Here is a 17,409-nt window from a genome sequence, read left to right on the forward strand (position 1 = left end):
CGAAATGTATGAGAGTAATGGAATACCATGTGCTGCAATCGAAAAATACAGTTTTTCCAAAGAGTCTGGAGCCGCCAAGGAGGAGAAAAAGAACCATAAGCAAAGTAAGATATCATGCTAGAAAAGTCACTTTCAAGATATAAATTTTGCCAACCCCGCACATGAGCTAACTCCATAGCATGAAGCTTTGTATAGAAAGAAATACGAGGCCCCAAGCTCATGGAAAAACCACCAAGAAAATAACATGCAAAATCTGAGAAAACCCACCACAACTCATTTTTTTCGGAAAAGTGGGCGAAGTCCAATGACTTCTCTAAGATTGATCATGCTTGTTCCGCAAGACACAATAACCTAATCCATAAAGGAATTAATAGGTTTCCTATATTCTTGGAGTCCTTATTATCTAAGAATTGGCGTGCGCCACAAGTAATCATACTACTAAGAAGATGCAATATCTACTCCTAGATATCCTTTGTAATTCACACGGGTTAATACACGATTTCATCTCCTAAAAGGTACATATCTCGACTAGTCTAAATACATCCTTCAAGGATTCATATTTGGTAACGCAATTATCGCACATTTGTTCTCTTGCATGCTGTTTGAGTCACATAATATTACTTACTAACTTGACTGTTATAGAGTCTTTGATTGACATACCATTTGGTCCCTAGCTACTTATGGTTGTTTGTTCTTTTACAGATAAATGAATTTGTGCACCTTCCACCACATACGGTGGTGTGCAAATTTGGTTCCAACATCTTTGAAACTTGAGATTTTCATAAAAGTAATACACCCACGAAACCCAAAAGTTTTCATATTTAATTTAAACCAAAACATGTCTATAGAAGAATGTTCTATTTTTTACCATGAATGTTTTTACCCATAGTATTGACCATGACCTTACTCCTTCCAGCAACATGTCAAAGCTTAACAAACTTGACTTTACCCCTCTGAAAGTCTTTGGAAGAACTATTTGAAGTGGGTTCATGATGTAATGATCCACCTAACCACCAAAAATCTCAGAGCTACCATTGAAAAGGCTACGGATGAACATGTTGGCGAAGCTGACAAATCAACCGTCATGGTTTTCATTAGAAGACATATGCACAATGCATTACAGATCGGATACCTCACTCAAGAGGATCCGCTCACTCTCTGGATCATTGTGGCAGAACATTTCGATCACTAAAAGGATATCTTCTTTCCTGAAGAATATACGACTAATAACATTTACGCTTCCAAGACTTCTAGTCTTTGAATGAGTACAATTATGAAGTTTGTCGATTCCAATCACTCCTCAAATTCTAAAAAGATGACTTGACTAAAAGAATATGTTGGAGAAAACCTATTCAACTTTCTATGCCATCAATATTGTCCTGCAACAATAATATTAGGGATGTAAATTCACAATATTTTCTGATATGATCTATGTCTTACTACTTGGTGAAAACCAAACCCATTTTTTATGAAGAATCATGAAGATGTATTGGCTCAACACTGTGCCTGAAGCACATGGCAACACATCTCGAGGTGACAATTGACCCAAGAAGTGTCAAGGTCATGGCAAAAGGTCAAAGCACAAGCCGATCAAGCTTCTACTGATCTTGATATGTGTTACCGATGTAGTTCCAAAGAGCATTGGTCCTGTATTTGCCGAGCTTCTCGTCAAGCCATTGTTGACTATCATTCATGTAGTCAGAAGATTGAGACAAATTTTGCTCAAGTGGATAATCATGAAGATGGAGATTTCTAACTTTTAAGAGGCATTCGCTCCCATGGAAGATTAGATATTTTTAGACATAGGCCTATATTGGCCGATTTCCCCTTAGTGGCTGAACCCCCCTCTTTAATTTTTGGCTTGAATTTTGAACAATGTTCTTTGTTTTGGATTATTCGTTTGGTGTTTGTTTTAAAGTTTTGGATAATTCCTTTATGTATATTATTTCTCGAATAATTAATTGAATGAATGGGATTCAAAATTGTCCTTATACTTGTGACCGATTCAATTAAGTTACTTTCTAGTTATGTCTTGTGGAGAAATTAGTTGTCTGGCAAATAATTCAACCATGCACACCATCTTGTGTGAACACCATTATTTTAGTAACTTCATACCTGAAAATTCACCTTTGACAACCATTTCAGGCTTATCCAACCTGATTAAGGGGTATGGCACTGGTCGTATAACATTGTCCAGTGCTACTAATTTAACAATTAAAGAGGCCTTTTACTTACCTCGTTTTGGAAAAACACTGTTGCGCTTTAAAGAATATTCGAAAGAATAACTATCGTGTTGAAACCACCGAAGAATGTATCACTTCCAAGATCCAGAGCACTTTCTTGTTTTGGATCTATACTTCAGGACATCCAAGAAGAGATATTGTGGGACCATGATTTTTTGGAGTCGAAATGGCGGATTAGAATACAAATATCTCACAAACAATTCTCTTAAATATTTTTTAGGGATTGAGGTATTGAGAAGCAGTATTGGAATTTTTTTGTCTAAGAGGAAATATATTATTGATTTATTGCACGAAATTGGCATGTCAGCTTGTTAACTAGTAACTACACCATAAGAGTAAGGATTGAAGCTTATTGTTGATCTGTTATGCAATTAGCAACCTAATATTAAGCTATTAATTATTCATTTAAACTTGCAAGTGCACAAATCAAACACATAGTATAAAAAGCAAGTACACGATCATTCCCACAAGGATTGCACTAATAGATATCTAGATTATGAATCCTAAAAACTTAGATTTTTATTCATAAAACTAACAAATATGTACAAAATAGATTTAACGGAATAGATTGAAGATGATTTGAAATTGAAAATATAAAAATAGAAAAATAGAAAAATAGAAAAAGATAAATAATTAAAAGCAAGCTAGTTTGGAATAAGAATTAGAACAATGAGAAAACTAGTTAGGGTTTCAGTATCCACCGCTAATCACCTTCCTAAAGTAACGAAACACACAATATTATAAGACACATTGAGATGCTCATGTTTGTCGATGCTCTGTCTATGTAGCTTCATTGGGAAAGTTGTTGAGTCCATGACCGGATTTCTAGGGTATTCGTATACCGATCAGCCTTACTCAGGTCCTAGAAAATCATGGTCTCACAAAAGGCCCGAAATTCAAAACTACAAGTTCAGTTTAGATGAACTTTTAGTTCAAAGAAAGGTACCCACAAGAAGACAAGATACAATATACAACTAGTATAGTGAATTTGGGTTGCCTTGGTGACTTAGCATAAGTAGCTTCAAGACTACAAAAGGATATCAACGGTTCAAAGAATAATAAAATATTGATTCGTCATTTATTAAAAGTAGATTGCGGGTGAAAACAATATTTTTTTTAATTTCTGGAATGCGGTTCACTAAATTAATTTAGGGAGTTTTAACGAGAGTATTGTTCACTTTTAAAGAAAATGATATTTTTACTCTAAAAAGTCACTCCTAGTACTATTCACTTACAACACATTTTTGTCCTTTTGATTAAAACTCAAAGTTTTCAAACTATTTTCATTAGTTTTCCTATTAATTTAATAGGGTAGGCTCAAAAAGGTGTTTCTTGTAGAAGCAAGAAAATATAGTGGTTTAGACCATATCAGGGCTAGATGGCTGATGGCCAAACAAGTAGAAGGCCCAGAAGCTGGGTGCGGGTTGAAGCAAAAAGAAACCCAATATGGGGCTTGGATCGAGATAGGTAGCAGCCCAGCACGTATCTGGTGCAAGAAGCAACAATAGGAGCCCAACAACAGCACGGGGGGAAGAAAAAGGAAGCCCAGATATTGGGCTTGTGAGTCAACATGTAGCAGGCCCAAAGGATTGGGCTGCACACTAGGACGTCAAAACAACGTCGTATTGGGATGACTTCAGGCGTGGAGTGGCTCGGCTCAGCGCGGCTCAACGACTAGGATTTATAAAGAAAACCTATTTTGCTTCTAATTTCCTTTTCTTTTCTTTTTTTCCTTGTACTCACGTTAAGTCACCTTACTAATATCGAATAACATGATAAAACATAATATTGAATAGCAAAAGCAACTTAATAAAATATTATGTAGGCATGAACAATATGTACAATAGAGCAGTATAGGCAATACATAAAGCAAAAATAATTTTGGGTTTCATGTATCATGATGAAAACCTTTAAATGAAAACATTTAAACGTGGTAGAAGATGCTTCTCCAAAATCTTTCAGTTTTTTAGCACAACAACGGGAGTGTGCTTGTTAAGGCTTACGTTACTGAGGGAAAAAAGATGGAGAGGATCGGCAGCAAAGAGTGGAGAGAGTTTGAGAATTATGTAGTGTGATTTCTCACCCATTTGTACATTTATTTATAGTGATAACGAAGAAAGAATCTTGCTATCCAAGTGATACAAGTACAATGAGGAAACATCTAAAAGCTCTCCTAAAAATCCTACACTTAATCTATTACGATTTACACAATCACATTCATAATAAAATTAGTACTTTAACATTTTTAACATATTAATAGTTATTTTTAGAATTAATATTTTAAAATATTAAGAAAAAAAACACAAAAGTGACCAAGATTGCAAACTGTGTAAAACACAATAACCAAATTGGTTAAATTAAAAATAAATTGAACAAAGTAACTTTAGACCATAGCCACAATGATCAAAAAGATTTTTAACCAAAAATTTTACGCTTTCTACAAAAATAATATAAAAATGTATAAAAGAGCGAATTTACATGATGCTTTCTAACCGGAAATAATAATAATAATAATAATTGGCGGGAGATTCAAACGAAAATAACAAATTTTTGCGGCGCCAGCGCTCAAACAAAAGTCTCAACACAAAAACACAGCCAATAAAATGGCGTGGAATCAGATCAAGTACTCGATGCTGAACCTTCGAAGCTCTGATTTCTCTATCCGTGAAGAATCCATGGATTCCCAGGTACCGATTCTTCGTTTCCATGCTTGATGGTCCACCTTATTTTCCACACTACAATTATAATCTCAACAACTTTTCACTTCCAATGTGTTTTTTTCTTTGTGGGTTCACAGATTCTGAGCTCTCCACGCTCGCTCTCCATCGCTTCCGGTTTGTATTCATCTTTTGCAAATCTCTGAAACTGAAAGATTTTTTTTTTTTTTTGTTCATTTTTTTTTTAATTTCAATGTTTTTTGTCCAGAGCCTTCAGATCTGAAAAACTGGTTCCCCAGCTACCAATATGAATCACCTGCACTGAAGTCCAATTCTTTTCTCGATGATACCGTTGTCCCCGAAACTGAGATGGAAGAAAACTCAGGTGGGTTCGAGAGAAATGGAACAAAAAATGAAGCTTTTATTCCTAAGAACGAAACCCCAAATGGGGTTGTGAAATGTGGCAGCTTTTCTGGATATGAGCACGAAAGCCATTTGTTAAGTAAGGTACGCTTGTTTCTTGTCCCTTTTTGTTTAATGGGTTCTATTTCAAAGTGGAACACGATCAAAACTTTCAGTAGATATTTGTGGTTCTGAATTGGAATTCAAGATTGTAATGTGACACAATTTTCCGGTTGTAGATCCCAAGTTCTTTGGAATCAACTTCGTTCGTTTCAGGTTTGTATCACTTACCAAATTTCTTCCTTTTCTTCCGCCACATTAATTGAATTGTTTGGCTGCTAAGAAAATCCGAATAAGCAATGTATTCTTTGAAGCATATCGTATGGTTCCATTTGATTAATAAAAATGAAATGTGGCTTAATTTTGTTAACAAAAAATAGCAACGAAGTAATTGAACTGTTAACAAAAAATAGCAACGAAGTAATTGAAATGTTCTGTTTTTTGATCTGTTAGAGCCCACCGACATCAGACACTGGTACTCAAGCTATGCATATGAATCGCTATCGTTGGATACAATTGATGGTGTTGGAAATTCCATTTGCGAAGTGAGTAAACACGAGGAGGATGGCTTTTTGGTTGAAAACAACAGAGGAAAAGAAAAGGTTTCGGAGGATTTTAGTATAAACAGAAGTGATTCTGAAGAGGTTAGTGGGAGAGCTCCTAAGGAGGAAAGGCAGCCTGTAAGAGAGGTACTATTTCTGTATCTGTTCGTTTCCCTAGTATATTTTCGCTTTTCATTCTTCCAGTTGTGTTCAGCAAGCTAATAAGTAAATCCCTATACTCAACAAATATAAGATCATTCATCAATTATAGAAAACAAGGATGTATACTCCTTTTCAGGATGACATCTGAACGAGCACCGACGACCTGAATCCACTAAAACAAAGAAGTAGGAGAGCATTACAACAAAAAAACATATAGTTTTTTCGCGGACACAAATAGTCTTGTATCTTTTCCACCCCTTCTTCATAGAGAACCAAATGTACCCAAATACTCAAGCTTTTTGTAAGCGTCCACTATAATATCCTATGTACAATAAATAGGACTAGAGTTACAAAACTAACTCCAAGAAACCTCTACATTAAAGGCCTAAGAAAACCTTACAATCCCTACCTGGGAGAGAAATTAGTTTTTAACCTCGAATATGTTTCGAGATACATCAACCTTTATATCACATGTGCATTATGAATCCTTTACTCCATGTTCACTTTTAGCCACACCACAAAGAAAGTATTTTTGGTTTGTCTTGCGCTATGGATATCAAACCCGATGCATCATCCTTCTGTGGATGCACAACAGTCAGTTCCTCACTGCACAGAAACCTCGAACATCATCAAAGACCTCACACAGGGATCCGCCTAACCAAGTTGACCACTGAAAGTCTTCTCCTCTAAATTTAAATGGAGATCAATGAATTTCCCTAGCATCACTCGTCTTGTTCCGATTTCACCTGCCTTGGGGTTTGCACAAACTACATATTTTCAACTATTATCGTATTATGGCTGAAATTTTCTTCACACTTAATTATCTGACACAATTTTCTTCTTCTAGACTCCAGGTCCTTTAGAGCCGCCTTCGCAACTGTCAGGTTTTTGTCTCACTTATTTCCCGAAGTTAATATTTTTCCCCTTTGTTGAATTGTTTCGTTACTGATAAAATGTATGTAAGCATGGAATATTTGATGCGTATTCTCTGCTTGCATTATTCTCTTGGCAAATGTAAGATGTGGTAATTTATGTTAACAAGAAAACAAGAAAATGAAGCTATTAATCCGTTTTTTCTTCCTGTTATTTTAGAGCCTACTGACATCAGAAACTGGTTCTCAAGCTATGTGTACGAGTCTCCGTCCTATGATACAAATACAACTGATGGTTTTCGAGATCCTGTTTGGAAAGAAAACAAAAGTGGGAAGGATGGGTTTCTGGTTGATAATAGCCACAGAGAAAATGAAGAGGGCTTGGAGGGTTATAATGAAAAGGGAACTGATGGCGAAGCGGTTTCTGATTTACAGTCGGAAGGGCTTGCAAAATGCATCACCTCTTGGAGAGATAATAAGCAGAAAACACAGCCTGTAAGTGAGGTTCTCTTACTATCTCTCATTTTCCAGTTCTCGCATTTTAAACCTTTCCTGTTTTTGTTTTCTTTAGTTATAATAGTTGTTATTCGTACATGATTGAGTTAGATGAATTGTTTAAGCCATTGATTGCCCTAACGTCTGTAAATTACAGGGTCGCCCTAGCTATGGAGTAAGCGAAAACCTACTTAGTCAGAATGATTTGTGTCTCAAGCATATGCCTAAATCATGGAGAACCAAAGTCATCGCCCAAGCACAAGATGTCGAAATGTCAATCTTGAACAAGGAAAGTTGTCAATGCAAGCTATCGCCTAAGACTTTCAAGGGAACCAAAATTAAGCCATCGGACAACGAAAAAGGTCCATGCAGGAACTATGAGAAGTCTTCACAAGGCATGACTCCTAGCAAGGCCTTCACTTCACAGGAGAACTCAGAACCAGAATTCCACACAGAAGTTGATTGTATATCAACTGGAAGTGATTCGGATTTAATTCCAAGCAATGGAGTGTCAGAACGAAAACCAACTCATGGAAGCAGAGACAGAAAAGATGACGGAAATGAAATATCCGAAAATGGTTTTATAACAACTAGGAAAGGCAAACTTACAAGAAACAATCAGGAAAAGATTGTGGAACGACCGCAAGAGATTAGTAAAATGACAGCTCCAATAGTCGTGAAAAGAAAAGCCTTGGCAGATGCAACAAATATTCATCATTCTCCTGTGGCGGGGATTACAGGGAAATGGAAGTGTCCTCAGAAAAGTAAGCCAAATCGAGGACCCGCTTTGAAGCAGCTTCGACTTGAGAAATGGGTTCGTAAGTTGTGAAAGCTTAGCAATTGGGTGTTTCGACATTGAGTAGATTCCGGTGGAATGTAAATGATTCTGATGCCATGATTGATTAGGCTAATTGCTCATAAGTAGCTATCATTTGAAAGAGGATCATAACTAGTTATCGAATCGATGATTTACCAAATAAGAATGTAATGGATAGGAGAAGGAAATAACCTTGGCTACTTGCTTTATCTGGTTAATCATTGATTCGATAACATTTCAAGCCAACCAAAGCCTTATGTTTGGACTTTCGTCCGGTCATGTTGTACCAGATCATTGAAATGCCTCCAAAACTTCTAATCATGAGATATGAGGTTCTGTATATTGACAATTTGAAATCAACAAAGAGATTGGGAAACTCCAAATCTTCTTCTTCTACTTTCGCTTTTCCCTTTTCATCTGTACCTCCTATCTCTTAATTGTGAATGGTGAAAAAATAACGATGGATGTCGGGGTTGGGTTCGGTTTCAGTCGGTTCGGTTTTTTGTTAAAATAAAAACCGAACTTAAACTTCGGTTTTGTTTGGTTTGATTCAATTTTTTTTCGATTTTTTTCGGTTCGGTTTCGGTTTTTATTTTTTATTTTTTATTTTTTATTTTTATCTTATAAAAACTTGATCTTTTTTTTAATATGGAATTTAGAAAAGAGGTTTGCATTAGTAGACTAATAAAAAGAAAATGGGGAAAGTGGAAAGGTACTTGTACATATACAAGATCATATAAATCAATCGTATTCTATCAACAACGTATCCATTCAAAAAGCAAACAAATAGAAAAGCTCTTTCAAGTTTCAAAGCCTTCCAAAACTTTATTCTGTAACCAATGAAATATCTTCCCTAATTGAACCAAGTATGCTCTTTGAAAAAGTCCTAGGCTTAGTTTCAAACTTGTCAACAAAGTTTCACACAAAAAACATCATGGGCATAGATTCATAAAGTGTAAAGGAATTCGGTTTGGTTCGGTTTTCGAACCCCAAAACCGAAAATGAATCAATAAGGTTCGGTTTGGTTCGATTTTTTCTTTTTCGGTTCGGTTTTTTTGTTTGTTTTCAATTTGGTGTTTGGTCTTATTTTTTTCGATTTTCAGTTTTTTGAACCCACCCTAGATGATATTATGCAAATAGATGAACGATTAGCATGCAAGGATCTAGTTTGCATGCATTAGACATGCTTTAAGCATCAGTAAATTTGAATTTAGGGAAATTAACAATTTCCCAAAGGTTATATATATTTTTTCCTTTTTGTGTGTTCTATTTTTAATTTTTCATTATTTGTTCTTGGGTTGTTTTATTTACACTCCACGTTTTGTTGACTACACTTTATATGCTTAGTAGACCCTACATTTACTTTTTAGACTAAAATTTATCTGAATACACCACACATACTTTCCAATACTATCCTCACACCCCACACTTTCTACATATACCCCACACTATCCACTTAACATCCAAATCAAATCATGTGGTCATCTCAATTAGGGATTTTAGATTTTACATGTGTGTGTGTGTGTGCGTGTTTGTGTAACCATCTATGTGCGTGTTTGTGTAACCATCTATACTTACCTTATTTGGTAGTTGTTGGAGTTTTGTTCTACAATGGATGATAGGAGTGACTTTGAGAGCTTGAAGAAAAAAATATGAAAACAATTTTATTTTTTAAATTCAAATGTGGCCTAACTTGTGACGACCTGCCCTTAATTTTACGTTTTTATAAATTTTAAGAGCGTGATTTTACGAAAATGTCCTTAGAGGCGAGGGTATTAACTTTCATTGACCAACGTATAATGAGACGTATGAAATATTCTTTTGGCGTATTCCTGAAGTACTCGACGGTACGAACACAAAGGCACTATCGGAATCGAAATCGGAGTTTTGGTTAAAATTTTACAAAACATCGAATACCGAAGAGAAATTAATAAATTTCATAATTGATAGATATTTGTTTTTGTGACTTGTTTTAGGGAGCCATGTGTGTGGCTGGCGTGGAAACAAGATTAGAGGAAGGAGAAGGAATTGACCAATAGGATAAGAAAGAAAGGAGGGAAAGGAGGGAACAGAGAAGGAAGGAGAAGAAATCGGGTCACCTCTTTGACTCGTACACCTGCACTAACCCGTTACACCCAGAATGAATTTTGGCCACCTCCACCATTTTTCAGGCCAACTACACCTACCCATCACCTGCAACCTCTTCCATACCCTCTCCTTTATCATTTCCGCCCAAGATCGAAAGGTTTTAGGTCCCGATTTCGTGAGAACCGCACCGGTGGGTGCGAAGGGACTTTGACGGTGATCCACCATTTCTGAAGCATTTCTCTTCAATTACCACCACCAAAACACTTCTCAGGAGGTCAAGAACAATGTCCAATCAGTGGTTGGAGCGTCAGAGTTGATTTGAGAACGAATCAAGAACACCCAAATTCTAGGGTTCCGGCGAGTTCATGGCGATTTGAGGCTTTTTCGAACCAAATTGGACTTGGCCATAGGTATAAAAATTGCTCTACTTATTGAGATCTTCATTCCTGTGAAGTTTGAGAATTTTTAGAATTAGTTGAATTTTCTGGCGAGTTGGGGCGGCCGGCTGTCGTGTGTGGTGGTGCGTGGGCCAAGACCCCAACTGACCTTCCTAGGCTAAATTTGATACCCCAATTCCATATGTGAAGTTTGACTAATGAAATTTCATTGTTTGAACATAGTTTTGATAGAGACCGCCACTTGACCCTTATATGAATCGACGATCTGACCGTTGGATCATCACCAAACCTTAATATATTATAGTACGTAATATTTAAGGAAGTTAAGAACTAACAAATCAGGAATCTGATGTACAGATCTTCCCGAATTGGATTTGTTAGTTCATAAAATAAAACATCGATCGCCACTTAATTTTAGCAATTGGCGGAGATCCGACCGTCGGATCATTCCGAAACTTTAGGATGTTGTTCTAGAAGTATAATGTAGATCTTTAGAAATTACGGATTGGAAATCCGAGGAGCATATCTTCCGGATCGAGTTATGTAGGGTTGTGGCCCCTACCGTCGACCTTTGACCAACGATTGACTTTTGGTCAATAGGTTACCAATCATTCTAGAACGTCCTTGGGAATGTGTTTTATGTAAGTTACTTGTTCTATCGATAAGTATTCTAAGACGTGATTTGATAATTGTTCTAGACGATTGTTCGTGACGCCTTGATATTCGTGCTACGGAGTTGTAGCGCGGACTCCAGGTGAGTGGACATTTGTTTTCTATATATATATATACAGTTCCAGAAACGTTTTTATATGGAACTATGCTTTATTTTCCATGTCATAAATAATTACATTTAAATATTGCATTGTTACACTTGTGAATAGTATTATGTGATTGAATAGGTAGTATTGCGTTATTATAAATCATAATTTATATTGTTTGATGATGCAGAGGGTCAGGTAAGTTTCAGGTGAGTATATTGTGTTGGTATTGGTTGCATTGCACATTGTTATGCATGGATGCATTTAGAGCTCATCATTGCTGCATCACAGTGTTGGTGTTCTCGCCTGAGGCCAAGGCATAGTCCTTCACGTGATTGTTCACCTCCCGCACCACATGCTCGCCTTGGATCCAAGTTTGGTGTCAGCCCTGTCGTACAGACCACAATAGGTGGTTTCGACTCGTAGGTGACCCACGATTATTTGCACAGCCTTCACGTGATCGTAGCACTTGAGCATATTTACACTCAGCCTCGTGTGCTAGCATATATTGATGAGCTATAGGTCCAGTTGTACAAGTCACATTAGATGACTCCGACTGGCATATTACTTTATATTGATTTCACCTGGCTTACACCTTTTAACGCGGAAATGTTATGACATGGCATACTTGGTTTTTACTGTCTTTGTGCATTGTTTTACGTATATATGTAGTATTATTTTCTGGAAATCATATGGGTTTTACAGCGAGGGGTTATAACGTTTTCAAAAGGTTTTTATTAAAACTTTTTTTTCATGCCCACTCATCCTTGTTTTTTGCCCCTCCAGGTTTTAGTTGCTGAAAGTTTGTATTGACGAGGATTCTTGGCGAATCTCAGCATAGGTGGCTACCTCTGAGGGTATGATCCTTACTCACATTACTATTCTTAACTTTTGCTCTAACGTTGCGTGTGAAATGAGTTCATTCCTACTCATAGTGTACTCTTGTCTTTAGGCACTTTTAGGTTTAAATTTATTCACATTTTCCACATCACTATACTTTATGGCTTCGTCACCTTCTAGATGTCGGCCATCACATTTCGATTCGGAGTCCTAGTGGACATTCCGAGTCGGGATGTGTCATAACTAGTCATTTCATAATAGGATAAATAAGTCATTTAATAATAAATTTTTATGTGGGGTGTATTAAAAAATATGTGGAGTGTTAATAGAAAACTGAAGTTGATATTTTAAATTATTTGTTTAATACATTCGATATTACCTATATTAAATGGTGGATGAGTGAGTTAGGAGTAGCCATAATCATTTAGTTTGAATTCGCATTTGAGGAAAATCAAACATAAAATCCGTTACATACAAATAAAAAACAATATCAATAGACGGTAGTATTAATGATATATTTTAATATGGGTGTGCTTCTAATTATGCGTCTAGATTCGAATCTTTCTTACCATATTATAAATTTAACAAATAAAAAAGTTTCTCGTTAAAATTCAAACTCAGATGCAACTGACCAACACGTTGGATAAATTGTTGGTTTTAGTGGACAGGTGGCATGAGTTATTGGGTTGTGTCGTCTTGTCGACAGAATTTCTCCAAACATCTCCCTGATTTGCAGTTTAAAGCCTCTCTAGCTCCATCACTTGGCGGAAGAGCAGTTTGAGCTTTGAGCTTGAGCTTCTGAACGAAAAATGGCGGGCGGTTTAAGAGTCCTAACCAGGTCATTGAAACATTACAAACCCACAACCTCTATATTACCAGAGAATTCACTCTCTCTTCAATCCAATCAATGGATTCACCAAACTCGCCGGACTCTGATCTCCGTGTCGCTCCGTCACTCTCCGCCGACTATCCGACTCCGATTCCGGTAGTTTCCAGTTTCAAAATTCGTATGAACGAGTGGGCTATCTCTGTTTATGCCAATTTTCTATGACCCAGAAAGCGTTAACCGAATTGGGTTTTGGTTGTTTGGTAACAGGGATTGTTGAGGTTAGGTTGGAGAGGCCGGAGGTGAGGAATGCAATTGGGAGAGAGATGCTGAGAGGTTTACAGAGTGCCTTTGAAGCTGTTAGTGAGATTCCTCTGCTAATGTTTTGCAGATCCGCAGCAAAGTTTCCAAGGTGTTCTGTGCTGGGGCAGATTTAAAGGTCGGAATTTTGATTATGTTCTTCGTCAAATCGATGTTTTTCTTTTTTTTCAAGGAACTTGTACTGGATATCCAAAGAATTCTTCAAATTTATGTTCACTTTGATTTGCTTGAATGAATTATTTGTTTTGAAGAGTGGTGATATGTACAGGAGAAGATAGTGCTCACACAAGTTGTCCTTGCCTCTTAATTTGATTGGCAGGAACGGAAAGGGATGAGTGTGTCTGAAGTTCGAGATTTTGTCAACACGCTGCGCGCCACATTCTCGTTTTTACAGGTTAATCTTTGTTGTTAACCTTTGTGTTTTTCTATAGTTGTTTTGTTATTAAAAAGGCCTTGAGGATGAGAGGAATTGAGTCGTTGTTTTGACATTCAGTGAGTTTTAGAGGTTAATCTTCGTTGCCACAACCACAAGTGTTTCAGATTCTGTACAACACTTTTAAAATGTTTTTTTGTTGTATGGTACGTTCTACTTAGTATAACAGTGGGTATGAATGTATATGCCAGTGTTCTATAACGGTGGATATTGGATGCATATACATGAGTGTTGTTTAGTGGTGGACATAATATCAATATGTGAACGAGCAGACACTCATACATAGACGTGAGAGTCCAGGATACGTTCAGAATTATATTTGCTAATTTGATTTCATAATGGTGTTTTCAATTAGTGTGGTATGATCATTTAATGCTTAGTTTCGTTATTCACTGTTTATACGTTAGTTCTCCATAAATTGTTTTCTTCTTCATGACACTTAAGTTCATAATATTCAGGTACTTTCTATTCTGACTATTGCTGTCATTGAAGGAGCAGCATTGGGTGGTGGACTTGAAATGGCTTTATCATGCGATCTTCGGATATATGGTAATTCCATTTCTTTAATGATATATACTGAACCAAGTTCTGATCATTAAACTATCAATCCATTCAACCGTTTATAATGCTTACTGACCTGTACCCCGTATCCGGCAACTATGATGCTTAGTCTCTGATTGTTTTCCACCATTAATGGCTTAGGAGAAGATGCAGTGATGGGCTTGCCAGAAACAGGACTTGCTATAATTCCTGGGTAGGTGCTAAATTTCAGAGTCAGTTCCCATTATAACCTATGACCTCTCCCCAAGAATTGCTGATCACCTGCATCTTGTTTGACGAACACAACATTCTTTTCTGTTTCAATTTTTTCTAAGCGGGTCTCATAGCAGACCATTTCCGATCACAAAGAGATGGGAAGGATTTTAATTCCCATTCCAACTGATATTTAGTTTATGGAATTGTGTCATCCATATTGTCTACATTTTCTGGAAGGACTTTCCGCATGATTACTTCTTATTTTACTCTCTTATTTTATTTATTTTTCTTTCTCTCCATTTTTCTGATATTATTCGTCCAGTTCAGATCAACTCTCTTGATTATGTCCATTTACAGAGCAGGTGGAACACAGCGACTTCCTAGATTGATAGGAAAATCAATATCAAAGGAACTCGTATTCACTTGTAGGAAGATTGGTTGCAGGGAAGCAATGTCGATAGGTATGTGATGTATGTCTACTCAGTAGCTGCTTTCCTTTTGTCTTATTTTCTTTTGATGCAAGATTGTACGTCACTACAGGTTTGGTAAATTACTGTGTTCCTGCTGGTGAAGCTCATCTAAAGGCACTTGAAGTTGCTCGCAATACAAATGAGAAGGTACGGCATTATTTTATCCAGTATTATGTTCATTTTATACTATTTGATGGGGACTGTTATAGGTTTGAGTAATCTATGAAACTGAACTTTCGCCTTCCAATGATAACTACATTCTAACGTCTCTGTCAAAGTGGATGTCTATAGCTGAGACTTCTCTATTGCATAAAATCTGCTCTAATGAACAAATATTTAATACATGCACTGAAAAGGGGAAAAAGACTGTAGAAACTAAGCATCACTTGAAATCATCTTACTGGGCAAAGAAAAAAAAAGTTGCGAGTAATTGTTGCAATCAATTTTATGAAATATAGTGTTAGCACGGTCCAATTGCAATAAGGATGGCAAAAAAAGCTATTGACGAGGGGCTGGAGGTAGATAAAACCTCAGCTTTGGCTCTAGAAGAACAATGCTATGAACAAACGTTGAACACAAATGATCGCTTGGAAGCCCTAGCAGCATTTTCTGAGAAGCGAAAGCCAAAGTATACCGGAGCTTAAGATGATAAACTTGCTATAATAGATAGAAAGAATACTTTCTGTATTTCATTGCTTAATCAGGAAGTAATTACAACTGAGTTTATATACACTTTGCTAAATAAGCTTAGTGACTAATAACACTAGATTAATGACTAATACAATGATTAGTTACAAAACAGAAAATATGTAAGTATGAGGTGTCCCTTTACCCTCCCTCAAGCTAAACGTAGGAGATCCGAGAGATAGCTTGGACTGCAACAACTTGAATCTGGCCTTGGAAAGTGCCTTAGTGTGAATATCAGCAATTTGGTGTTGAGTACCAACATACTGGATTCGAATCAGATTGGCTAAAATAAGTTCCCTGATATAATGATAATCAATTTCCACATGTTTCGTACGAGCATGAAATACAGGATTAGATGCCAAAGAGATTGTCGAGACATTGTCACACCAAAGTTGAGGAGCTTGGCAAAAGGGACCAAAGTTGAGGAGCTTGGCAAAAGGGAAAGGTGATATCATTTAGAATTTTGCAGATCCATGTCAATTCTACAGCAATGTGGGCAAGAGAACGATATTCAGCCTCTGTGGAGGATCGAGCAACAGTGTGCTGCTTTTCTGCACTCCAGCTAATCAAGTTAGTACCCAAATACACACAATAACCACTTGTAGATTGATGATAAAAAACGCAGCCTGCCCAGTCAGCATCTGAAAAGGCTGAGAGATGTAAAGAGCCTTTCTTGAACCACAAACCTTGAGCAATAGAACCATTAAGAAATCTCAAGATTCTTTTGATTGCTTGAAAATGAGGTTCTCGTGGACAATGAAGGAATTGGCACACTTGGTTCACAGCAAAGGAAATATATGGTCTTGTCCAAGTGAGGTACTGAAGAGCACCTACAATGGATCTATATTCCTTAGGATTAGAAAATAAGGTCCAGTGTCATCCAACTTAACTGATCCAAGAGGTGTTGAACATGGTTTGCTGCCATCCATGTGATATCCCACATCGCCCAGGGGAGTAATACTTAAATGTATATTCTCATCCCTAACTAGCACGAGGCTTTTTGGGAGCTCACTGGCTTCGGGTTCTGTAGGAACTCCGAACTGAAGCGAGAAGGGGGCTAGAGCAATCCTATGATGGGTGACCCACTGGGAAGTTGCTCATGAGTTCCCAAAAACAAAACCATGAGAGCGTGGTCGGGGCCCAAAACGGACAATATCGTGCTACGGTAGTGGAGCGAGCCCGGGAAGTGATCTCCCCTGGGCCGGGATGTGACAAATTGGTATCAGAGCCTAACCCTGGTCGTGGTGTGCCGATGAGGACGTCGGGCCCCTAAGGGGGGTGGATTGTGACATCCCACATCGCCTAGAGGAGTGATCCTTAAATGTATATTCCCATCCCTACTTAGCACGAGGCCTTTTGGGAGCTCACTGGCTTCGGGTTCCGTAGGAACTCCGAAGTTAAGCAAGAAGGAGGCTATAGCAATCCCATAATGGGTGACCCACTGGGAAGTTGCTCGTGAGTTCCCAAAAACAAAACCGTGAGGGAGTGGTCGGGGCCCAAAGCAGACAATATCGTGCTACGGTAGTGGAGCGAGCCCGGGAAGTGATCCCCCCCGGGCCGGGATGTGACAAATTGGTATTAG

At 37.4% G+C, this 17,409-nt stretch overlaps 1 protein-coding gene and 1 pseudogene across 1 annotated transcript; both read left to right on the plus strand.

Moving 5' to 3' along the window:
- Positions 1–4,831: 4,831 nt before the first annotated feature.
- Positions 4,832–8,498, plus strand: LOC103959382. Its single transcript, XM_048591611.1, has 8 exons — positions 4,832–4,930; positions 5,041–5,077; positions 5,169–5,407; positions 5,542–5,578; positions 5,816–6,051; positions 6,914–6,950; positions 7,159–7,433; positions 7,591–8,498. Exons 1-8 carry the CDS (start codon positions 4,847–4,849, stop codon positions 8,260–8,262), a joined length of 1,617 nt encoding a protein of 538 aa, XP_048447568.1. The 5' UTR covers positions 4,832–4,846; the 3' UTR covers positions 8,263–8,498.
- Positions 8,499–13,049: 4,551 nt separating this feature from the next.
- Positions 13,050–15,868, plus strand: LOC103959413 (annotated as a pseudogene).
- The last annotated feature ends 1,541 nt before the right edge of the window (positions 15,869–17,409 follow it).

This window comes from the organism of the source record quoted next, unplaced genomic scaffold (genome assembly GCF_019419815.1).
Source record: "Pyrus x bretschneideri cultivar Hongxiangsu unplaced genomic scaffold, Pyrus_bretschneideri_v1 Contig34, whole genome shotgun sequence".
Taxonomy (NCBI): domain Eukaryota; kingdom Viridiplantae; phylum Streptophyta; class Magnoliopsida; order Rosales; family Rosaceae; genus Pyrus; species Pyrus x bretschneideri.

What these genes read in the sequence shown, in the direction of transcription:
- LOC103959382 (XM_048591611.1), top strand. Translation starts at nt 4,847, where the DNA reads ATGGCGTGGAATCAGATCAAGTACTCGATGCTGAACCTTCGAAGCTCT. An exon ending in AAGAATCCATGGATTCCCAG is followed by an intron (nt 4,931 to 5,040) that starts GTACCGATTCTT and finishes GTGGGTTCACAG; the next exon opens with ATTCTGAGCTCTCCACGCTC. An exon ending in AAAGGCAGCCTGTAAGAGAG is followed by an intron (nt 6,052 to 6,913) that starts GTACTATTTCTG and finishes TTCTTCTTCTAG; the next exon opens with ACTCCAGGTCCTTTAGAGCC.